Below are 25,724 nucleotides of genomic sequence, written 5' to 3' on the forward strand. Positions count from 1 at the left end.
TGTTTACATTTGTTTCTGGATATTAATTGATGTGAATGTAACTGTTGCAGAGAGCGGGAAAGCTGTTTTCCTGAGGAGAAGGCAGCCTGGTTTGCTCTATGTATTTTTCCTATTTTTAGCATGATTAGTTAATTTGTGTAATTGCAAGAAAGGAAAAATCAAATATAGTTTTTGATGTTAACATGGAAGCAGTGATCAAAATAGAATAACAGCTAGTATATCTATTTTTGAGTGATAAGACATTTAGATTTTCGCAAGCAAAGTGATTGATTAAGTAAGATTGTTGTGATTTTTGTCCATTAGAGAATTAAGCCTGACCAAGTGGCCGTATGCAGGTGTTGAGCACGCGCTGAAGACGACAGCAGCTAAAGCAGCAGCGCAAACACTTACTGCACAGTATTCACAACAACAAAAACTGAGTCAAAAACAGTATTAATTGATAGGCAAAACATTGCATCACATAAGGTAGAGATGCATCTATACAGAAAGAACACAGAACAGTCTGCAGAAGACCTGTACACAGCTAAAGGCCTAGCGTGCCTCCCAAAAATTATTCCAAAATTGAGCCATGGATTGAACCATGTCTCAACAGGGGGGATGACGGACATGGTACAGTGTGTGTTCCATGTCCCAGAGGTCTAAATACCTACTTTTAATTTTTTGGTGTTTGATTTGTTGCAGTCATGGTGTGCAAGGTAACCTCAGGCCCAAACGAGGACAACGTCCAAAGAGTGTGGGACTGGTAGAGCAAACAAATGTTCATGGAAGACCATTTCAACATCCTCTATGGGAAGGTGAAACATGACAAAAGGCTAAGGGCAAGGCAGACCTAATCACAGAATGGATGGTAACATGTCTGGAGAAACTTGTCCAAAGAACAGGCAAGCTGCCGTGATTCCCTTTTGCCTACTTTGCAGGAGGTGATGAAGCCAGGTGACTGGATGCTGATCCGAGTCATAAATAGGAAGTCCTGGTTCTCTCCATGATGGGAAGACCCATTCGTGGCCCAACTCACCAACCTCCACTGCTGCAAAGATTGCTGAGAGGTATACGTAGATTCACCAATCTCAGGTCAAAGTGGTTCGAGACACAGGTGACTCTGAGTAGACTGGAAGTTGGACGGTATCAAAACCCTTGTCCGTAAAAAACTCATCAGTCTACTCACCTGCCACGAGCACCCCTCACTTAACCTTGAGCTTCCATAGACTTTGCACCTCTACATATAGGCCACAGTGAAAGCTGTTGCCACTCACATCACAGTGACTGTACTGTCAGTGACTGCCTGGGCGTGTCTGAACGCCCCGCCCACTGAGACTCGAGTTGGAAAACAAGATGGTGACATACTCCTATCACAGAGGAGAGTGAATTGGTATGAAAAGAACAATCTGGAGAACTACTATGAAGAAGATGTGTGGTATCCTGACATCCTGAATTCACTGGGTCTAGACGTCGCGCTTAAATCTGCAGTGAGGCAGATGAGATGCATTCCTTTTAAGGGTAATGAACATAACAGTAAGCGATAAGAGACCAAAATCAGTGCAATTCAAACCACATGATTCAATCTGGGGTGGTGGTGTTCCGTCGTGACTACAAGTAGTCCAACCACCCCAGAAAATCATACTGACGCAACTTTGCCAAATCCGAGTGGGTAAAGTTATGTAAAGACATTGAACTGTTACACGAGTGTGGATTAACCAAACTGATCCTGGCCCTACAGGGTATAGCCGATGATTTAAAAACCCTAAGGGAAATGGAGTTGCAGGAAGATGGAGCCAATGATGGAGATGCGTGTGCCATGATGGGAGAACACTGCTGCACCTTCATCCCAGATGAAACCAATACATGACTCGGGCTATAGCTGAAGCTTGGCCAACACGGGTCGTGGTTTTTCGATTGTGTTTAAATTTGCAACTTCCTCATTTGCGATTTTGTTACGGTTCTGTATTTTCTATGTATGAAAGTTATGATTCCAAATACTATCTAGCACATGCTGGTAACTTACAATGACATACAGTATAACCGCGTGGCAAATCATAATGGAGATTCTTCCACTCTTTCAAAGTGGGACGAGTCTCGGTATGTCGAGTGCTTCCGGTTATTGTACTTGTTTTGACTTAAAAACTGTGTCCGCTCATAAAGAGGGACGCAGACGGATTTTTCTCGGATAACCCTAAAATTACCTCAAGTTTTTGCCTCTGCCTTGACAAGTGATTTTATTGTTTTCCATACCCCTTGATAAATAATGCTGATGATATTTGTATTCTAGAATCTGGATAGGAGGGATATAAATTTATGTATTTCATGAAAATTCTTTCAAAGTAACTATAGGGGGGAAATGTGAAGTATAGAATGTATTCTTTACTACTTTTATGCTGTATAGTCACTTGGATAGAATTTTGCAGAGACTAGTGGTAAGTTTCCTTCATAACACCTATGAGTTAGGGGCAAGTCATTTACTAAGACACGCCCATTTCTCTGTGTCACTTCGTCCCGCCTTAAGTTTGTACCTAGGTCACATGACCCTTTGTTAATAAAAGGGGCTACTCTGTTGGAGGTCGGTAGGGGATTGGAAGTGGTCAGGCAAGGAGATGGACTCGTCTCCAAGCGCTGGCACCTCCCGACCCCTCCCTCAGCTGATGTCTTTGAAAATCTCATCAAGCCGACTCTGCGTGTGCTACCTCTGATCCGAATTATTGAATGTATATGGTTCTAAACCTGACAGTTAGGTTCCAGCAACGCCCGCAACCCTTTCGAAGATGGGCGGTATGGAAGATGAATGTTATGTTACGAGTGCATTCGTCAAGTCTCTCTCTCTATCTCTCTCTTTCTCTCTCTCTCTCCCTCTCTCTCTCTCTCTCTCTCTCTCTCTCTCTCTCTCTCTCTCTCTCTCTCTCTCTCTCTCTCTCTCTCTCTCTCTCTCTCTCTCTCTCTCTCTCTCTCTCTCTCTCTCTTTTCCAACCACGATCTCCGCGTTGTAATGTTTCATTTTATTATTAAACATGATAACCACTATTTATTATACTCTATTAGTAAATGGTTAATTACAACCAATAAAAAATGTTTTTCCATTGTAATATCCTGTATTTTGGTGTTTTTTTAGAAAGTGGGATCAAATAAATTTGTATTTAGTTCATTCTTTTTGGGAAACATTTATTTAAAATACGAGTAAATCGACATACGAGCTCGGTCCCGGAACACATTAAGCTCGTATCTCGTATCTCAAGGTATGACTTTATTAGTGTGAGTGTGAATGGTTGTTTGTCTCTGTGTACCCTCCAATTGGCTGGCCACACATTCTGCCGCCTCTGGTCTGAAGTCAGCTGGGATAGGCTCCAGCACCCCCTGCGACCCGTGAGGATAAAGCGGTTCAGAAAATCAGATGAAATGAGAGAAAGATTTAAGGTGCATAATTATTTTCAATTGTACGGGAGGTATTTGAACGCAACACTTGTTACAGAATCCGCTCAACTGTCTGGATTCGAGCGGCTCGGCGCTGCATCACATCACACTAAGTACGTCACCAGACCCCAAGAACTGCGACCCCCCTTACTTCCAGTGAGCCGTCACCTCAAGTGGAGCAGCAATGCACGACTAGACCATGTAGGATTTGTCCGCTAAAGGTTTCACATTTCTTTTTTATTTTATTTATTTTTTTGGGTACTTTCATCAACTCGTCTCCAAACTGAAAGGTGCTGGCACACCGCTCGTCTCATTCCCTTCTTCGCCTTGTAGCCCCGAAACCGTCAACTTTTTGGGAAAACTACCGACCAAGTCATACATATTTCATCGAACTCTAAACCCGACTGTTCAATATTCGACGTGACAACACTTACATCATGAGGTAAAAAAAATATAGTTTGTATTCCATTTAACGACAAAATGGGTGCCGATGGTCAACATGATGGAAGTTGTGAGCAGCATTTTTTAAGCGCAAGATACTAGCTAAACGTGTCCAGCGCTTTAATGCTCGCCAAACTATGGTAATTGGTATTCCAGAATATGCACACAATGACATGGCGAATATGCTGTTATCAAGAAGCTGGTTATAAAAAAATCGTCATCTTTTAAAATGCAGACTGCAATGTCGAATGGTAACTTGCTTGTGCAGCATTTTGGAACGAGGGGGTTTGGAATGGCGTGTGTGCTGTTTTCTGCTGCTACTCCCACACAACATTGGAGGGATTATGATGGGGTGCTGGGTATAAATCTTTATTTGATGCAACAGTAGACATCCCTTCACAACACGGATACACACGGTCAGTCAAATGCAATGAAAGTTCATCATCCCATTTTCTTGTGGACCAGACAACATGTGCATTTCGAGGGGAAAATGTTCACTTAGTGATCGTGGGATGTCAAAAACATGTACACACGTGGAAAAAAACGTCGACATCATTCTATGAATTTCTGCTTTTGGCCAAAATGACAGTAGGTAGCTTCAACTGGGTTCATCTTTCAAAAACGACATTCTAACACTCAGTTGCAAGTGGCATTCTCACTCATACATGACATCAGTTGTTCATTTTGAGGCAAAATTACCATATGTTGCCTGTGTGGGTTTCCTCGGGGTGCTCCGGTTTTCTCCCACATTACAAAGACATGCATGGTAGGCTGAGTGGTAATTGTCCATATGTGTGAGCATTAATGGTTGTTTGTCTCCTTGTGCTCTGTGATTGGCTTGCCACCAATTCAGGGTGTCCCCAGCTTCTGCCCTGAAGTCAGCAGGGATAGACTCCAGCATCCCCGCGAGCTTCCTGAGAATAAAGCAGTTGAGAAAATGAGATGAGATGAGAGAGATCACCATATTTTCTCGCATGTAACCCGCCCCATGTATAAGCCGCACCCTTAAAATGGCCTTAAAATTGTAGAATTTTACAATTTCTCGTACATAAGCCGCCCCATGTATAAGTCGCACCCTTTAAAATGCCTTAAAATCGTAGAATTTTACAATTTCTCGCTTATAAGCCACCCCCTGATTCACAATTTTCACCTCCATGTTCGATTCTTTAATAGGGAGTACAAATGTGTTACTTGGAAGGAAAAAATTTGAGCAAAATCATCGCATGTGGTAATTCTGAGCTATTGTATGAATGAAAAACACATTGTTAGACTCAATATCATAAGGAAGTTACTAATTCATCCTAATAGTAAATGTTAATTTTCCGACATTTACTGGTGAAAAAGATTATAGCAACACTGCAAGTCTTATGCACCTATAAGACATACCCTTGATTCAGTCATCATTTTTTTAAGTTACAAATATGGCCTATATGCGAGAAAATATGGTATGTTGTGTAACTGCACTGTTTCCCCAAGAACACTAAAGAACATAATGCAGGCTGTCTTTTGAACAGCCAACAATGATCCCCCAGCTGCATGAATGCATCTTCTCCATTTTGTTTCATTCCCTAACAACTTCAGTGAAAAACATACAGTTCTGATTTATTTTTATCTGGGAGAAAAGTGATAGTGAATCTGTGGTAAATAAAAGGGAGACATGTAGAATAGATGAGTGGTCTTCTTTTTGGGGTTAAAGAAAGGCCTTAATTGAATCCAGCTGTAGGCCAAAGTGAAGTGAACAAAAGCTTTAGTTGTTGCTAAAGAACAGTGTGCTGTGCGTTTTAAGATTAAAACAACTTTCCTTTCTTTTCTTCTTGTGATGGTTTCAATGCTCTTCTTATCATTACAATGTCATAATTTATAAGGCATGACAAAATGTTTATCTTTTGAAATTATTCTGCTGACATTATGGAAAAAGTGATTACTGCAGAAAAGAATTGGCTTGTAAACATGATTAATGTTTTTTTTTTTTATTGTTTTCCAGAGGGACAGATCTTTATCCAGAAGGGTGGTATTTTTGTGTGTCTATATCTGGTGTGTAACATGTGTCTCTTTGTATGAATGGCAGTCCCAGCTGCTCACAGCTGACTCATGCAGGACACTGAGTGGCAGATGGACAGCGTGGCCCTACTTAACATTTGTATAAACGCTCTCTGCTTCTACTTCAGAATTCAGGCTCCTCTCTGACACTTACTGAGTATGACACACAGTTCTTTTGTTATTGTTTTTTGTCATTATTGTACTGATAGATCTGAACAGTAAAGGAATTCAATCTTCCAAATCAATTGCTACATCACTCCTGCAAAATGCCAAATTGGCAAAATACTGTAAAAATACCAATTAAAATTCTCGTCTAATTAACGAAGTCGGTCATGAGCGTATACTACATGTAATTAGGGTAGATTCCCACTCTGCCTCATGTCAATTTTTTTCCTGGACGAGCTAGGATTTTATTTTGATACTCTAGTTTCTGAGATGAGTCGACGTTTTACTTTTCAAAATGGCAGAGTGCAGGCAAGAAATTGTGAATTGACATGAATGTTTTTTAAAGATTTATTGTCAATTAGCAGTTTTTTGACAACAGCATTTGTATACTTATAAAAAATGGTGATTATTTTTTGTTTAGCAATTATAGCAATTGGTTGGCCGTCTGAGCAGATGATTCATGTTACAGTGTTCCCCCGCTCCTTCGCGGTTCAGCAACCGCGGACTCAGAGCTTCGCGGATTTTTTTTTGAAGAAAAAAAAATACAAATATTACATTGAAGAAACATATTTTACAGTTTATTTTGTTATAACATGAATTTCACTCTCTCTACCCGTATTTTATATGGTGTACTGTATACAGGGGGCTACTTTAAAAAAAATAAAAAAAATAAAAAAATAAAAAATTCTTTTGGAATTAAATTCAAATGAAGCATTTTTGAAGGGGAATCCCTACTTAGCGGAAATTCACTTATCGCGGGTGGTCCCGGTCCCCATTAACCGCGATAACCGAGGGAACACTGTATACACTTGTAGAAGGTTAGGAGTGGTTTAAAGTAAAAAAGGACCTTAAGGTCAGAGAAACTAGAGGATTATTGGCTCAATAGTCAGCAAACTTGACTGCCATGGTGTTGGCATGGGAGGTGGTGAAACAGAAAGTAGTGACACTAGCACACTGGTTACACAATTTACACTTTTAGTCATTTGTTGTTGAAACTTGTTTTGTCATTGCTTTCTTAATTTGACATTATAACTTTTACAGGTTTTAGGGTTACATTTGTTTTTCATGTGTAAAATCACAAGATCAGAGAAGTTTGTGAGTTGTGATATTTAGTATTTATTTAAGGGTGACATTTAATTCAAGTACAACTTATTTTCATTGCTATACTTTAATCAAATTGACATTGTCAAGCAAAAATAGTGTGTTAGCCAGAATAAAACAGTAAAAAAATAACAAAAACCCCAAAGGAGAAGGGCTTCCAATACTTGGGTCAAAATGCTAGTGATTTGGATGCATTTGCCCAAAATCTAAAGCATGAACCACTGCTGCTTAGCATTTGGAATCACAGTTCTTTGTAATTTCCATTAACAGCAGGAAAAACTTCAGAATGCATCCTTATCACTATTCTGTGATATGTTAAGTTCAATGTTACCTGGACAGAGGTCACACCTAAATCATGAGCATAAGAAATCGGTGTCATTCAGTTGAAATGTCTGCAACGTGTCAAGCTAAACTTAATGCTGATGTCAGCTTATCGGGGGAAGGATGATAAGAGGCATCGTCAGGGTTACTGAACTGCGACGAGGCATGGTAACAAGCCTTGACAACTGTGGACAGTCATTATGCCTACCAGGCGCTACAGTTGACACCACAGATAAATGACTGAACCGGAGACATGTTTACTTGCAGCGTCGGAACTCATGAATTGTCCTACTATGACCGTTAATGCTGTCCGAGCTAAAGAATATGTTAATGTAGCAAGCCTGAGGCCAATTTAAAATGCAAATGCATCAGTTTTTTTATCAGGGCTTTGAAGTTCTCTCAATTTGATTGGATATCAGCAGTGGCTTTCAAAACTCGATTTTTCTACATGTTTTTGGGTGAACACACTAAGTACATCTTTCATTGTTTGACATAATCTTTTAACCATTCTTTTTTGACGCAGTGTAACAAAATGACACTCAGTACGTGTCACAGCTGAGATGACTGAAGCAATTTGATCATTATAATTAGGGAAGGGAGACTGAGTCAGTGCTCAGCTTTGCACTATGAATCCATCTACCCTAAAGGACTTTTAAAGAGATTAGATTCAATGTTTTTTTTTTTTACTGTTAATGGTGGAGTGCAATATTAAAGATTTGTAGCAAAGATGCAATTATATTTGTAACTAAAGATCCAAGTTACTAAATCCCCCAAAACATAAATGTAATTCCTGTATCCCTTATTTTATTTTGAAATTGTCCCGGTAACAATGCGGCCTGATTTATTTACACTTGGAGACTCCGACAAAAAAGAACACTTTTTATTGCCGTTTGTCGTCACAGAGTCCTTTGTTTGATAGTATTGGTGCAAATGAAATGAATAACCTGCCCATCTTATTCATCATAAAACAGAAGATAACAAAGTGGTGTGGGGTTCACTGATATTGCAAAAAATGTTCCTTTAAATGTTTCATTTCTTGGCATACAGACAATCTCATTGAGAACACTGAGGACCACTATGAGTAACATCAGAAGTACTCTTGCACTTCTAACACTTCCCATCAGCACGTACATTTCTCCTACCCATAAATGATCTAGTCATAATAAAATTGAATGATTCATATACATGAATAAAACATCTTAATGAATGTCACTAGAATATGTACAAATCTGACTTGAATTTTAACTTATTTTTCATTTTCAGGTCTATCCTTTTCACTTTTCATTTTCCATCAAATGGTGAATGTGTCGCTTGAGGTAGTCTAGCTTGCAACTTTAGCTTCATTGCATGCTAGAGTCAACCTAGGGGTAAATAACTGTGGGCATGTGTATGCACGATGGGCAACCTTGATTTGCACTGTGTAGCTCACAGATTGCTGAAGTTACGAAAGAGTAGGTCTTGAAACCATCTCGTCTCTCTGGAACCCGTTTTCTCCCTCATATGTCTAGTGCTCTGCAAATTCTTCTAGGTAGTTACAAACGTATACAAGCACATTGTGAGAATCTTTCCGAGGCCAGGCCAACAGCTGAAGTGATTTGCAGACGTAAATTTCTCTCCACCAAACTGAAGGACTTTTGTGTACTCTGATACATTTATCTCCTCAGAGATATATTGGAATGTGTTGCCAGGCTTAGCGTCAGGTTAAAAAAAAATTCTCTCACTCCTTCAAATTTCTTGGATACCCTTAAGCCAGACAACCTCGAGCTCATTGCTCTCAAACATCAAGGTGGAAAACACCTCCAATGTTTTTTCAACAACAGCCAGTATGGAAAGTGAACAAGTGCAACTAACGCACTACAGTGTTCCTCCGCTACTTTGCGGTTCAGCTACCGCGGACTCAGAGCTTCGCAGATTTTTTGGGAAAAAAAATACAAATATTACATTGAAACAACATATTTTACAGGTTTTTTTTGTTGTAACATGAATTTCACTCGCTACCCGTATTCTATATGGTGTACTGTATACAGGGGGGTATTTTTTTTTAAAACAATAAAAAAAAAAAAAAAAAAAAAAAATATATATATATATATATATATATATATATATATATATATATATATATATATATATATATATATATATATATATATATATATATATATATATATATATATATATTTTTTTGGCATTAAATTCAAGTTAAGCATTTTTGAAGGGGAATCCCTACTTCGTGGAAATTCACTTATCGCGGGTGGTCCCGGTCCCCATTAACCGCGATAACCGAGGGAACACTATTAATGTTGGCCTGTGTTTGATCACAAGCGTGTGGAGTTGTGTGGATTTTCTCCGGGTACTCCGGGTTCCTCTCACATCCCAAAAACATGCGCACACACGCACACACACACACACACACACACACATTTACAACTTAACATCTTCAAAATATGTCAAATTTGTAAAAATATCAATCCAACAATGGTTCCCTTTGACAACTTTCTATAATTTTCCTAAAATATGCAAGGCATTTGTAGTCAAGCTGTGCGAAAGCAAGACTCACGAACACTTGAGAGGCCAAGAAAAAAAGCTGCATTGAGCACCCTAATAAAAATTCAAGGAACAACCTGTTCGAAATCCGTGACAAACGAGGTTCGAAGGCACATGAATCAGGAATTCAGTCCTCGGAAAGGGGCTGTGTTTCATACACTGGATTCAGACATGCTTAAGCTGGCAAATTCTATTTATAACAAAATAAACCATTGAAAAAAGGCAAACTAGGTTGACTTTTTTGGGAGTATTTCCCTGGCTGTGATAAACTCAATAAATAGGAAAAGAAGCAAATACCATCTAGTTTGGAGTGGATTATCATACACCTTGCTTAAGAACATAAAACAACACATAAAGCATGGTTGGCAGGGGCTGGGATATTAACATGTAGAAGGCATTACAGCCTGCCATGCAAGTCCCTTCTAGGCAAAGACATCTGCTGCCAAATGTTACATGTGTCAGTACAACACATACTCTGATCATACCTCAAAACAATAATAGTAAAGTTGAATACAGTTGGGCGGCCCAGTAGGTGAGTGGTTAAAGTGGGGTTCTGGGTTCAAATCAAGATCTGTCCACCTGTGTGGAGTTTGCATGTTTTTCCTGGGCCTGTGTGGGTTTTTTCTGGGTATTCTGGTTTCCTCCCACATTTCAAAGACATGCCCGATAGGCTGATTAGACACTCTAAATTGTCCCTAGGTATGTGTGTGAGAGTGAATGGTTGTACGTCTCCGCATGCACTGAGATTGGCTGGCCACCAATTCACTGTGTACCCCGCCTCGTGTCCGAAGGCAGCTGGGATGAGCTCCAGTGTTTATGAGATGTGTTTTTGTGTCGTGTGCTCTCTTTCTGTTGACTACCGTTTGAACATGGATAGATTTTCTATGCTTGTTATTTATTTTAAGATATTTTTTTCTCATTTTTGTGTTTCTCACATCTTTCATACAAATTTGGGACACTTTCAACAATTTTAAAGGGTTTAGTTGGTAATTGTGTGAAGATCGTGGAACAAATTAAGAGAATTTACATATAAAGTACTGCTCTACTTACAAATTGTTCAAAAAGGTTCTGAAACCTATTAATTTCGTAAGTAGATCTATTACTGTACCCTGCACTGCAGTCAAAATATAATTATATTTCTCTCAAAAATAGTGTTTATTGTCAGGGTAAAGCTAGGTGGAGAACAAAAGTTATTTACTTCAGAAGGGGTGAGTACCTTGGAAAATAATAACAAACACCCAAGTGTGTGTAAACCTTCTCAACTGTTTAAGTGTGGTCACTTGGCAGCTGATGGTTTCACAGCTGTTGCTCAAAAGCTGCCAGTGGACAGAGAGAAAGCATTGTACCAGGGAAGGTTTTTTGAGATGAGTGAATTCAATTCTCCTTGTAAATGTAAAAGATACAGGAAATATCCACAGTTTTCTCACCATTATCATCAACACATAAATTGAAAACAAATCCAAGACAACTCGTAATATATGTTTCTAATTTTATAACTTTATTCTTCTTTACCATTCCATTAATCAGCAATGAAAAAAGTCCATGCAGAAAATTCAAATAAACCAAGAGCTACCGTGAGCTGGTTGTAAAATGCTCCCTTAGCCACCTGAAATGAATTATTCAACATGCATACACAGTGCTAGTCGACATTGCAACAGTGTAGTGGCGCATGTCTTATTTGGGCTAAAATCAATTTGAAAGCACCCTTGAATTAAAAAGGCAATAAAAGCATTGATTATGCAAGAATGGACGGTCATCAGTCAGAATTTTGTTCAAAAATTGATTGACAGCATGCCTGGCAGAATTGCAAAGGTATTGAAAAAGAAGTACCAACAAATATTGACCTGTTGCATGAAATTCTCAATAAATGCTTTTTTTATGCTTGTGAAATGCTTCTAATTGAACGTCATTATAGCAAGAAACATTTTGGAAACACCCAAAAAAACTGAAGGATTTACGAACCCCTGAGAGTGATGCTGATTTTATTATTAAATTCTCTCAAATTTCAAATTACATGACCTAAAGGGCTTTGACTATTGATGTCCCACTGTATGTAACATACTGCAACAGTGAAAGGTCCTGTGAAATACTAGAGCAAGTGACTTTAAGATAGCAGAACATATTTCTGACACAAAATATGCGGAAAAAGTCATTATTTTCCTAACACATCTTAAAGGTGCTACAAAATGATAACCATGTCAAAAAAGAAGTAATTTAACTGATAGAAAACAAACTTATTACTCAAATCTGGTTTATTTTACCATGTACATGTTTTAAAAAGTCATTATTTTCCTAACACATGTTAAAGGTGCTACAAAATGATAACCATGTCAAAAAAGAAGTAATTTAACTGATAGAAAACAAACTTATTACTCAAATCTGGTTTATTTTACCATTATCCACATCTTTTTAGCATATTTTGTGTCACAACCAATATTGATCATTTCCCAGCTTTCTAACTTTGACAGAATGTTACAAATGTCACACGGCAACAAGAGGATAGAAAATCTATTGATACCACACTGGCAGACTGCAAAAATAAACAGCCCATTCTGGGAGTGACATCATCTTGTTAAGAGTTTTTTTAGTGGACGGCAGCTGAGAAAGGAGGAGGAATTAGGATCTAATTCCATAATTAAACCTTTTCGGTAGTCCTATGCTTAGCGCGAGGATGAATGGTTGGTTGTCTGTCTCCTTGTGCCCTGCAATTGGCTGGCCATTGATTTAGGGTGTCCCCCCCAGCTGGTGCCTGTCATGAGCTGGAATAGGCTCCAGCAGCTTCCGCATATTTTGTGTCAGAAATATGTTCTGCTATCTTAAAGTCACTTGCTCTAGTATTTCACAGGACCTTTCACAGTTGCAGTATGTTACATACAGTGGAACATCAAAAGTCAAAAGCCCTTTAGGTCTAATTTGAAATTTGAGAGAAGTTAATAATAAAATAAGCATCACTCTCAGTGGTTTGTAAATCCTTCAGTTTTTTTTTGGTGTTTCCAAAATGTTTCTTGCTATAATGACGTTCAATTAGAAGCATTTCACAAGCATAAAAAAAACATTTATTGAGAATTTCATGCAACAGGTCAATATTTGTTGGTACTTCTTTTTCAATACCTTTGCAATTCTGCCAGGCATGCTGTCAATCAATTTTCGAACAAAATTCTGACTGATGACCGTCCGTTCTTGCAAAATCAATGCTTGGAGTTTGTCAGAATTGTGGGTTTTTGATTGTCCACCCGCCTCTTGTAGATTGACCACAAATTCTCAATTGGATTAAGATCTGGAGAGTTTTCTGGCAACAGTGCCCCGCTCTCTGTGGTGGGTGTGTGGTGTAATTGCACTTTAAAATTACTGACTTTTTATCGAAAGTTTTTATTATTATTGGTGACAAAAGTTTTTTCACAATAATTATAGTTCTATCGCCCAGCTCATTGTCGCTTCGCCTGAATATTTCTAAGGATCATCACACTCACTCATTTCCAAGATTATAGACTTTTTTAATCTAACACAGATCACCTGTGCAAGCAAATCCGTTTTATAAATAATAAAACAGCACGCACCTGCCTACCACATTAATATTTATTAACTACAAGAAGATAATACAAGAAGATAATACAAGAAGATACTACAAGAACGGTAATAACCCAAATAATAATATTGGGCAGAATACCATTGTCAATATTTAATTTAGAAATTCTGCTATAACGTAACACAGATATGGTGAAATCATTTATTCATACCGGTACAAACACAATGAGCAGGCGAAATCCCAAACGTAACATGATTGATGCGCACTGGCCCCGCATAAAAAGCGTAATATTTGTTGCAAAATGGCACCACCCTTAAGAAAACAGACAAATATTTCACATGAGCTGTGGAAAAAATTCAAATGCGCAGCCATCTGCGCAGAAGACAGAAATGGGTCACTTAATGGCCAATCCCATGGCAGGAAACAAAACAGACGAAGCGATTATGACTTTCTTAATTTATAATAATGGTTGTTGTGAGAGCCCAGTATATGGTGTACTTAGAAAGCGAGAATCAAGATATCCAGTTTTTTAACATTTTCAAAATAAAATCACGAATATCGAAAGCATTTACTTTTTGGGGGTTTTCGGAACTTGGACATTTTTCTTATCTTGAGGCACTCATTTGCATATAAAAAGCTTTCATTACCTGCAAATTTTGCACCTAAAGGCATTCATAAGCAGAGGTGTATCATTTTACATGTCCAAATCAGTCTCCTAAACCACTTTCAAAAATGATGGCATGATCAATTGTTTCCTTTTGTTCTATAAAAATGTCATCATCTGGACGGAATGACGAGACCTTGTGCTCATGGCTCCCTACAAATCCCCCGGATAATCCTATCTGTTGATGCGCACACGTTATGATATCTATTTTTGGTGAAGAGGAGAGATACATTCTGATGAAGAATTTCACAGCCCCCTAGCTGTACACCAATTGCACCCCAAAGTTCCCCCTCCCTCAGCCACTCTACTTTTAGCCCGGCCTCCAGTGAGGTAGGTGAGTGTACTAGTTGGGTAAAGACTCCAGCTGGCATTGTGGGTAGGCTGGTGCCCTCCCACTGTCACTGTCGGTCTAAACTGCCCTCTGAAGTCAGCCAGTCAGTTTTCCAAGAGTCCGAGCAGTCTGTGGGGAAAGCGGAGATCTCAATAATCAGAACAAGTATTTCTAACATAACTCTTTGGAAGGCGGGACTGGATTCACGGATTGTTGTTGCCAAGATGACTCGTGACTCGTAAGTTTGTAGTTGTTCAATCGGAGTTATTATTTGGTGTCAGGGTCACATTCTAATATAAATCTGGTTGAATTAAGGATTCAGCAATTTATAAATGACACACTTCTACACCTTCTACAAATTTAACAATGTAATTCTGGTTCACAGTGCTGCCTTATGATCGAAGATTACTGATCTAGCTTTTCCACAGCTACTAGTCTCACTGTACTTTTGTCCGATTGTTTCACCCCTTTTTACTCAGTTGAGTGACTAACCTTAGCCTTAAGTGCCATCATCTATTCATTCATTAATTGCAGCCCCTGTCTTAAAGGGCTTCTCTCCCCAGATGGGGACTATTTATATTTATAGAACAGCTGTGACTGTTCTAATTCTCTGAGTGCAATCAGAGGAAGATTCTTCTTCTTGTACATCTTGGTGCATGTTAGGTTTCATCACAACATGTGGTGATAAGAGTTGTTTTTATTCTTCACTGCTTCTGAAGTTGCTCTAATCTCCTAAAGGAATTGTGCCGAAGAGAAAACACATCAAAAGTTTTCTTTGGTTATGGAGAGACTAATGTATGTGTAATATTTGTGGGCTTCAACTAAATTATATGAGTTCTGACCTTAATCTTTTTCAATGTTTCAATGTCTGAAAAGCATGTAAATCCACTTAGTGATGTACTTTGGAGACTTCGCAGCTTAATGATCTATGAAATATTCTTAAAGAGGTATTTTAGTCACATTTTCATGGAGCTCAAGAGGTGTCCATGAAATTTACTTTTTAAGAACAAATTTAAAGTTAAGAACAACTGACCAGCTTGCTCGCTAAACGCTCCGCCCAGTGCTTGCAGATATTTCCACACGAGGGAGATGCGGCGAGAAAGACAGTGCGCTGTCATCATAAGCAACCTTTTGCGTCTCGGCCACCTGGCTGTCTGTCTTAGTAGTTTCGTATCTCAAAATTTGTCTCGTATCTCAAAGCAAATATTTGCTCAGTGTTTTACGCGTATATCAAATTTTTCGTATGTTGGGGCTGTCATATGTCAAGATATTACTGTACTACAATACGCTTCTTTGAAAAAAGTCAGTCTTAATCTAATCATATAAATTAAATTGTCCCCGAAAGAAACAAGTCTTTGGAGAATAATTGATAAACGAGTGAAATAATTATTATCAAAGCACACAATCCTTACATTTCTCGCCACTTGTTGACTGTGAGCAATAGGTTTGTCATCATTTGTCAATGCCTCATTGTTTTGGTGCACCTGTTTGTCACCTGATATGGAACCTATTTGTTCTTTTCCCCTGAGATGTAGGACGCATCGGTGTGTGATGTTAGATATTTTGGAGCAAGCTAATGCCGGGAAACAACATTCCAGGGTTTTTCTCAAATTGCAGCTGTTGATTAAAGTCATCAGTTTCCTCACAAATTTGAACAGGAATGAGATATTTTAATCAATAGTCTCTGGCATGTACTCTTAAAGCCTGCTTTTCTTGTTTTAAGAGTCACGTTGAAAGAAGGTTAAATTGATTTATGCAAATATGGTGCTTTATCATCAAGCTGTTAAATTACACTATTAATGGACAGTCATGTACATGTGTGGTGATTTGGCATTTAAAGACGACTATTTTGAATGTTAGGGTGTTTTTAAAAAGTCAACATTTTAAAAAACGCCGTAGTTGTCTGTACCCTGTAATAAGATTTATTATTATTATTATTATTATTTAAAAAGTCCTGCTGCAACTCTGAATACGATTGGCTGCTTGTGAAGATGTGATTATCACTTACTAAATAAGCCAGGCTTTTTCAAAGGAATGAGGGCTCAGCAACTAGGAAGGAGGGAGTGTGAATCCAGAAAACATGCTGAGAAATAATAGTTAAGAAAATGAGAGAAGCTGGAAAATATTGAAATTTTATGGACAATATGAAGACAGGAAAAACTAATATAGGTGCCACTGTGTCTCATACATATGTTGAGAATTTCCTGATGATGTGTTGGTGCAACAGTAGTCTGCAATGAGAGAATCATCTCTGACAAATGTATTTACACAGACACTTAAAATAGGTTTTGACAAAACACCTCCCCCGCCTGCTGGCAGTGGTTCCCTGAGATAGGCTCCAGCACCACCCGCAGCCCTTGTATGAGTAAGGGGTACAGAAGATGAATGAATTGAGTTTTCCATATTGTGCCTATATAATAATAGTTTCCCTCTCCCATGTGACTTTTCTGTGTGCTGTCTGGTTTTGATTTCCACTCGGTGGCGGTGTGATTGTGAGTATGAGTGTTTGTCTATCTCTGTGCTCCACAGCTGACTGACCACCAGTCTACGGTGTAGGCTGCCCAAGTCAGCTCGGACAGGCTCCAGCAACCCCCGTAAAATTTACAAGGATGCGAGCTACGGAAGATGAATTAATGTCTCATGTGACAATATTAGCACGCATCGTTTTGATAAATGATGCAAATTGCTCAGGATGTTCTTTGCTCCTCCACCTGCTCAAATCCTCCCTCACGTCATCTGTTCTGCTGAATGCAGATGGTTATTGCAGCTACTTTACACCATGTCCCGATCATGTATTTTTGCATGCGAGGCCGAGTCAATTGTTTTTAAGAATCCGATACCGAGTCCCGATTCAACTCTTGGAAAATGTATTTTATTTCGATTTTGAACAGGGCTATCTAATTATATTTGTACTGCTTATCCTACTTCAGGGTTTTTCGATTATCGCGGCGATGTCTGTTCAACATTATCTGCAAAATTCGAGGGATTACCATATAGCCTGTTAAAATGACTAAATTATTAAACTCAAGAAACCAAGCTCGTGGTGTAGAGGTTCACTCACCTAACTTCGATGTGGGCAGGTGCGGGCTCGACTCCTGCTGGTGGCGGTATGATTGGGAGTGCAGATGGTCGTTTGTCAATCTGTGTCCTAAAACTGAGTGGTGACCAGTCTACGGTGTAGTCTGCCTTTTGCCCAAGGACAGCTGGGTTAGACTCCATCAACCCCCGCAACTCTTTCGAGGATGGGCGATATGGAAGATGAAGGAATGAATGAATGCAACTCAAGAAAAATTATTGGAACTTATTGGTTGTTGGTGATCAGTGGCCAAGCATCAACTTAAATGTAGCAAATGTCCTAGAAATCATAAAATGTGGAAACAACACTGGGCCAGGCAGCGAGAAGTGCAGGTCACCAGAATGTCCCTGCCTTCTCTGGGGAACCTGGTCTCTACCAGGGTGAACTTCAGCCAAGTAAGGGTGTCGATGGTCACCACATTCTGAGAACAAGGAACTGATTACAAACTAAGCCGCACATTGAAAACCAGTTACACCAGTCTAGTCCGCCGAGGTACTTCCAACAAGGTGAAGTAACTTTGGTGTTCCCTCTTCCGGTTAAACCCCCCATTTGGTATTCCAGAGGTAACAACTCGGGGTAGGGAAGGGAGAATCATGTGGATCTTATCATTGGTGTTCAACCAGAAAAAAAACACTGGCGTGGCATATGACCAGGTGGTGCAATCATATTTGATAATTTTAGCAAATCTCAACATAACCCAAAACTCTACACTGCAGGGAGTCATCACACCCTCATCGCACAACAAAAACCTTTAGAAAGGCAGCAAATGGAAGTAAGTGAAGAGTTATAGTCAATAGCTTATCCCTTCATTTCTTTGCCACAATTCAAGTCCTGGTGAGGTTTGGGATTGATGTAGTGACCCTTTCACTGTAACAACTCAGTAATCACATAATGGAAAAAAATCCTTCACCTGTGCCCTAATTAGTGTTAGGCTGGCTTTCCTGGAAATACATGATTATTAGAAAGATGAATAAATTAATTTCTCCTGAAGATTCTGTTTAGTCTGCCATACAGGCCCCACACTCATGGACATGACATTTACTTTTGGTGGATATACTTCACAATCCAGTTCTCCCACTTGATTGTAGTAAGCAGTGTGGCAAAAGACATGATTCTAAAAGGGGGCAGACAAATAAAAAAAAGCAAATTTAGGAGCAGAAGCAAGCATTCAATTTCACCAAATAACTCAAAATTCACAAGTGTTGGGAGCTCCGGTCAGGCAGCGAGGAGTGCAGGTCACCAGAGTGCTTTGGGGAGTCTTTGGGGAACGTGGTCTTTCCCAGGGCAAACTTGAGCAATGTAATGGTGCCAATGATTTCCACATTCTGAGAAGGACAAGAAAAAGATCAGAAACAAAATCAATTCAACACCTTAAGACAGTTGCACCATTCAAGTCAACTGAGCCACTTCCATCAGGGTGAAGTAACTTTGGTATTCGCTCTTCTGGTTGAAGCAGACCACTGCCTGCTCTACTGCCCTCACCCCCGTTGGGTATTCCAGAGGTCACAACTTTTGTCAGAAAGAACTAATCGTGTGGATCTCCTCATTGGTGTGCTCTGAAACCATAAAAAAACACTTGCAGTTATGTTAAATAAAGACATGCAAGAAGATATCTTTTGTAGTGTGTTCAGTTGATTGCAGTGAGGTGATACTTAGTTTAGAAGACACCTCCTTGATTAAACTGTCAGCGCTGGATCAGTTGCAACAAAGACCAGGACCTAATGCTTTTTGCAGAATTGGTCTGGTATCCCTAGTCTCAACAACTTTGTGCCTAATAGTCCCAGAAACACATTATTTATAAATACTTAATCTAAACTTAAAATATAATTTTATAATTAATGGAACATTCATATTAGGGTAAAATGCTGCATTTCATACATAAAAACAAACAAAACAAAAATCTCAACTACCATTCAAAAACACCATTATCAGCATGAGAGAGCCAAGAGAGGGCACCCAGGGGGTTGAGTGGTTAGCGCGTCGGTGTTACTGTTTTGGTGTCCTGGGTTCAAATCTAGGTCGCTCGACCTGTGGAGTTTGCATGTTCTCCATGCATGGGTTTTGTCAGGAGTGGCTGGATTGCCTTTCCTGGCATGACGTCACGATAACTATCAGCTGTCACTAATTACGTGATTAGATTATTTTTGGTATTTAAGCATTATGATTTCCTGTGGACGCCGTCGAATCGTTCTGGTTTCGTCCTGGTTTCGTTTCCTGTTTATCCTCTTAGTCATGGCCGTTTCCATTGACGCCACGCCGCATGTTCATTCCGTTTGTCACGAGAGATCAAGCTAAGTTGTTTATGTTATGTTACCACGTTTATTAAATTAACCTACAAGAGCTACAGATCTGCCTCACCTTTCCATTTACTTCGGCGACTCTGCAACTGGGTTCAACTTCCCCTACGATCGCGTCGCACTACGCGGCTCGATCGTAACAGCACGATCCGACCCTTAGCTTGATCTCTCGTGACAAACGAAATGAAGATGCGGCATGGCATCAATGGAACGGCGATGACTAAGAGGAAAAACAGGAAACGAAACCAGGACGAAACCAGAACGATCCGACGGCGTCCACAGAAAATCATAATGCTTAAATACCAAAAATAATCTAATCACGTAATTAGTGACAGCTGATAGTTATCGTGACGTCATGCCAGGAAAGGCAATCCAGCCACTCCTGACAGGTTTCCTCTGGGTGTTCTGGTTTCTTACCACATTCCAAAGACATTTATGGCAGGTTGGTTGGGCACTCTAAATTGCCATTGTCATAGTTTTTAGTTTACATGTTAGTGTTGATTTAATAGGAATTTTACAGCTGGTAATATACCTGTGTGCATACCCCACTGAAGCATAAAGATCAATCGAAAGAACAATTTTGGACAATTGTGAAATTGTGACAATTTACTTGATCCTGTCCAAATTTGGTACTGTATAAAACTTCTACTCATTTCCAACACACCCATCATACTGAATGGCAAAACATTCCAAATGTTAAGATTCAAAATTTGTCTTGGAACTCTGTTAAGATGTCAAAGAAAATACAATTTAGTCATTTACGAGGCAAAATGGCCAGCCACACAAAATAAATAGTTTTTTTGATTGGTGACTAATTCAAGATTTGGATATTATACTATGTCATTATAACTAATCAGTTGAAGTTATAGATTAATGTTAAGGGAAACCAATTGGTAAGCCATGAAGTTGGAAGGGACCATGAGCATACACAACAAGTCAGCATTTAGCTAGAAAAGTCATCTTTAGGCGTTTCAAATCCTTGCTTCTTTACCCTCCAGGAGAAATATGATTAAAAGTAGTTTGGTTTCAAATGTATGAAGGAAGGAAAAGAGTAGGGGGTACTTTTTTAATTAGCAACACCATTACTTGAGTGGGAAAGGGCAAATCTGGTGGATCGACTCCTCAGTAGTGCGCAGCTTGGCCTTGCAAACACAAGCTTCTGGACTCTGGTGGAACAAGGGCCCACACACTGGTTCTGCAGCACCCACTGGGAGCAGTTCCAAATTCTGCAGGAAAAAAAAAAAAAAAAAAAAAGAGTCAAGAGTCTCCCGGTATTTTGCATCTCTTCCTTACCTTAGGAGGATACATTTCACAATCCAATTCTCCCACTTGATTGTGAGCATTGTAGTAGGCAGTTTGGCAGAAGACATGATGCTAAGAGAGGAAAAAAATATTTATTTTCACCACACTATAGGAGGCCCCAAAACAAGAGGAAATACTCACAGCTCTCTCTGGGCAGAGAGGTATGCAAGTCACCAGAGTGTTCCTGGCCTCTCTGGGACATGTGGTCTCCACCAAGGCAAACTTCAGTGAGGTAATGGTACCAATGGCCATTGAGGTCTGGGAAAGACAAGGATACATTTAAAAAAGGCATGTGATGCAGCAGAGAAAACGGCGAAGGACCTTGGCAGTCAGCCGAGCCACTTCCATCAGGGCAAAGTAACTGGGTTCCTTGCTCATCTGGTTGAAACTGAGCACTGCCTGCTCCACTGCACTAACACCTGTTGGATCATCCAGAGGCAACAGCTTGGGGCAGGAAGGACAAATCATCTGGATTTCATCATTGGTGCGCTCTGCAACCAGAGAAATATATTAGCACAGCCTTAAGCAGATATGACCTTGAGTTTCTGGTGACCTGGTCTGGTGTTGCACTCATATTTAGTGATTCTGGCCTTGCTCCAAATAACCCAAAACGCCACACTGCATGTGGCCAATGTACCCTAAAAATGTACATCACAATTAAAAATACCAAAGGAGGTGAAACAAGGCAAGTTAAATAAACAAACTACTTACCCTTTCTTCCCGTTGCCACAGTTCACACTGCTGGTGAGGTTTGGGGTTGGTGAAATGACATTTTGTCTGTACCAACTTCAAATTCAAATCAATGTGGCAAGCACCAGAAAACTAAAAACAGATGTTTTTTTTTTTTTTTGAAGATTGAGACAAATCAAAAGATTTTCAAAGGGGAACAAAACAATTTACTTGTTCATATTTGCTGCTCTGGACCTCCTGGAGCTTGAACTTGAAGCCATGCTTCTGATGTTTGTTGATAACTTGCAAAGCCAAGGTCACTGTAACATTCAAGCTGACCTCATCACAAGTGACCTTAGATACAGGCAGAGTGGACACCAGGAGACGAGGAAGAGCCAGGATAAAAAATAGAAGGGCACCGAGGGGTTGGACAAGCATGATGACACCAACTGAAAGTTTGAGGGAGCAAAAAAACCCTATAATAGAAATGGCACACAGTTTTTAAGGAGGCCGGGAGCTGAGATGACCAATCACAGAGGAGGATAACGCCTGACACCTGCTGCCTAATTAATGGTTTCTTTTTGCTGGACTCAGCTGTGCACTGGAGGGAAAATCAACTCAGGAATGTTGGGTTGTTTTTCAAATAAGAGAAATTATTTCGTTTTAAGGCAAAAATAATGTAAAAATCTGTGAACAAAGGAATTTTTCAAAACTGATATATTGCTTCAAGAATTACCTTTGGACATTGAAAAAATACATGTCCTTAAAAATGCAGTACAAGGTAGGATTTGAATTTTAGCAATTCAAAAATTAGAAAAGAAAAAAATAGAAATACATTTAATTATATATCCTCTATACTCAAATATGCGAATATCCATCTACTGCCTCCTATTGTTGGCAGTTCTGGGAGGACTGGCAGTGAAGGCTAAGGGTACCGTGCCATTGACGGTTCAAGACATGTAATCCATTATGGCTGGGCGATGGCAGAAATCAAGTAATCTCTGCCAAGATTTCAAGTCAAAATAATTGGTTGTGTAATGACGTCAGTGTTGGTGCATGGAGAGCCAAGTATTTTTGGAAGTGGTTCTTGCTTTAAAACATTTAAAAACCACATTGATTGATTTATGAATGAGTAGGTGCTATATACAGCTGGGGTAAAGCACTTATTTTTGGATGTATTATTTAGAGTGTTAGAAAAAAGCACATCTATGTTTACATACTATGGACTATGGTTGTGATCCCTTCCCGTCCCATCCTGTCATTTTAAATCTGTGTACAAAGCGTGTGGTACCACCCGCTCTGGTATTTTCATTAACTGATGTCCCTGATCCCAAGAACACGGCGCAATTAAGCTCCCTAACTCCCAGCCAATTTGGATTGGGCATCTCTTGCATTCAACACCACTGAATTCAGATCTCTCATTGCCAGCCTTCAGTTCAAATCCAGTTCAAATATATTTAACGTCTGTTAATATTGATGGCAGTGAGTTAAGGGCTAAAAGCAACAGTTATAAACAAACAACAACATGATCCCGGCCTGAGTAAAGTAATACTTCACCACTTCGCAAAGCAACTCTCATAGATTCACCAAATCGAATATAATCTTGCCTTGAGATACGAGCTTAATGCGTTTCGGGACTGAGCTCGTATGTCGATTTACTCCTATCTCAAATCAACGTTTCCCACAGAAATTAACTAAATACAGATTAATTTTTCCCCACCCTCTGAAAAACACACCAAAAAAGGATATTTCAGCCCAGTGGTGCGAGTGATTTGCGAGCCGGCCTCACAGCTCTGGGGTCCTGTTCTCCTCCGGGTACTCCGGTTTCCTCCCACATTCCATAAACATGCAAGGTAGGCTGAGTGGGCACTCTAAGTTGGTATGGGTGTGAGTGTGTATTGTTGTCTGTCTCCTTGTGCCCTGCGATCGGCTGGCCACCAATTTTGGGTGTCCCCCGCCTCTGGCCCGGAGTCAGCTGGGATAGGCTCCAGCACCCCTACCCACCCGAATGAGGATGAAGCAGTTCTGAAAATGAGATAAGATGAGGATATTACAATGGAAAAACAATTTTATTTTAGTGCCATGCGCCACTGTAATAGTTCCCCCCACGGCCGTTATACTGCAAGAGCCCGTTCGTCGAAAGCCGTCCGAGGTGGACAGGTATATAGAGTAAATCTTGAAACATAGATATTGGTTGTTGTGAGACAGCTAATTGAATTGAAAGCTTTTATTGTCATGATATGTGATAGAATGAGAGCAGAGGGTATTGATGTTCTGAATCAATGCATCCACAACAATATTTTTAAAATAAAATAATGGATAAGTAAATGCATTTACTTATGTGGGGGATTTCCTAACTTGGATCTTTTTTGTATCTCAAGTCATTCATTTTTATATAAAAAAAATTTGCAACCTGAAAATTCCGTACCTAGGGGCAGTCGTAAGTAGAGGTATGACTGTACCGTATATGAAAAGTTCATAGTGTAGGAACAATACCACAAAAATGAAATGGCGATAAAAGACAAGTCACAATTAGAGAGTATTTCTCCGGGCACTACGGGGCAGTGTCTATCTTAGTTCAACTCTTACTTGTAAGGAGTAAGTGGAAAATGCAAGGAAAGGGAAACTTACGCTGCCATTCACCGTCATTTTGGAATGAGTGATGGATCTACCATTCACTATATCAACAAAGACGAGATTAACATTAGTAAAATGTCTTCCACCACTTTTAGCAATTTAGAGTGTTCAACCAGCCCAATAAGCATGTTTTTGTATGTGGGAAGAAACTGGAGTACCTGGAGAAAACCCATGCCAGCCCAGGGAGAACATGCAAACTCCACACAGTGAGGACCAACTTGGGCTCAAACCCTCGACCTAGAAGCTGTGACCACTTGGCAACTGGGCCTTGCAACATTGAATTCTCAAATTCATTCTGGATTACTAATGCATAATTCTTTGTTGTTACCACATTTATTGCTCTTTGAATGAGAGAGCAAGCATTGAGTGGGTGTCTTGCGGGTTAGAAATAATGCGCAGTCGTGCAGATGTGGTGCAAGCAAAGATAAGGGCGAAAGGGAGGGAACACAGAAGATGAAAAACTAATCTAATGAGATCAAGCAAAGTGAGAGATAGAGGGACAGCATCTCTTGAAACCTCCATCTATGAGCACAACTGGGTCTTACGATTGCGTGTTTCCCCCCCTAGCAGCTTTCCCATAGCCTCTGTCACAGAGCCCCGAAAGCGCGAGAGTCTGTTGCCTGGATACCCGACTTGTGACACAACTGCAGTGGGAAAGCCAAGACGGAATGAAGCGTATATGTTTGTCGACGAGCTCCACTGCTGTGGGAAATCACGGCTTACTCTTTTGATGTCTCTCTCACTTTCTCATTTACTGGCTGATTTGCTGACACGGCACATATGAATAAGTAAGGAAATACCCCTGATACAATGTGTTTTCCTAGACTCTGCAGGAGAAGATGACTGGAATCTTGCTATGGTGAAGAGGACAGCGGTTTTGTAGAAAGAAGGAAATGGTTACATTATCAGGAATATCACCCACAATATTCGAAAAGAAGCCAGGGTGGCATCTTAAGGCCAGGGAAAGGTTAGTACCATATTAGATACGGGAGCTAAGGACTGATTGGGAGCTGGGCTGACGGGGGTTTAGAAAATAACGGTGCGCAAACCTTGATGTGGGTCATGCAAGTCCAGTTTTGTGGTCCCCATTGCAAATCGTCCACTTTCGTCCTAAATGAAAGATGTGCACTCGCATCCAAAAAGGAAATCCATCGGTAGGTTGTTGTTGTTGCCAAAGATTGTTTTTCTATGACTCATTGTTTTGTTTTCCA

General features: G+C 39.8%; 2 protein-coding genes across 11 annotated transcripts in view; one reads left to right on the plus strand and one right to left on the minus strand.

The window, feature by feature from the left end:
- Positions 1 to 3,478: 3,478 nt before the first annotated feature.
- Positions 3,479 to 25,724, plus strand: part of enah (ENAH actin regulator) — a 62,713-nt gene continuing 40,467 nt past the window's right edge. For 2 of the 9 annotated variants that reach the window (XM_077711422.1, XM_077711429.1), the window contains exon 1: positions 25,527 to 25,667. In XM_077711422.1, the coding sequence (XP_077567548.1) occupies positions 25,567 to 25,667 (101 nt within the window). In that variant the 5' untranslated portion in view covers positions 25,527 to 25,566. Of the gene's footprint in view, positions 3,842 to 14,635; positions 14,771 to 25,337; positions 25,481 to 25,522; positions 25,668 to 25,724 lie in introns of those variants that run through there. The other 7 variants (XM_077711421.1, XM_077711424.1, XM_077711425.1 and 4 more) reach the window with 7 other exon arrangements.
- On the minus strand, positions 19,137 to 22,379 carry LOC144192433 (alpha-2-HS-glycoprotein-like). 2 transcript variants are annotated; one of them, XM_077711526.1, is made up of 8 exons: positions 22,108 to 22,379; positions 21,919 to 22,029; positions 21,761 to 21,845; positions 21,529 to 21,698; positions 21,349 to 21,465; positions 21,199 to 21,279; positions 20,992 to 21,131; positions 19,137 to 19,164 (listed from the first exon to the last, which is right to left on the minus strand). In XM_077711526.1, the coding sequence occupies exons 1-8, from the start codon at positions 22,312 to 22,314 to the stop codon at positions 19,152 to 19,154; spliced, it is 924 nt and encodes a 307-aa protein (XP_077567652.1). In that variant the 5' UTR covers positions 22,315 to 22,379; the 3' UTR covers positions 19,137 to 19,151. The 2 variants fall into 2 exon arrangements, with proteins under 2 accessions (XP_077567652.1, XP_077567653.1); XM_077711527.1 differs by lacking the exon at positions 19,137 to 19,164 and having other exon boundaries at positions 20,958 to 21,131.

Source organism: Stigmatopora nigra, unplaced genomic scaffold (genome assembly GCF_051989575.1).
Source record: "Stigmatopora nigra isolate UIUO_SnigA unplaced genomic scaffold, RoL_Snig_1.1 HiC_scaffold_26, whole genome shotgun sequence".
Classification (NCBI taxonomy): Eukaryota; Metazoa; Chordata; class Actinopteri; order Syngnathiformes; family Syngnathidae; genus Stigmatopora; species Stigmatopora nigra.

What these genes read in the sequence shown, in the direction of transcription:
- LOC144192433 (XM_077711526.1), bottom strand. Translation starts at nt 22,314, where the DNA reads ATGCTTGTCCAACCCCTCGGTGCCCTTCTATTTTTTATCCTGGCTCTT. An exon ending in TGTGGCAACGGGAAGAAAGG is followed by an intron (nt 21,846 to 21,918) that starts GTAAGTAGTTTG and finishes GTACATTTTTAG; the next exon opens with GGTACATTGGCCACATGCAG. An exon ending in GTGAAATGTATCCTCCTAAG is followed by an intron (nt 21,132 to 21,198) that starts GTAAGGAAGAGA and finishes TTTTTCCTGCAG; the next exon opens with AATTTGGAACTGCTCCCAGT.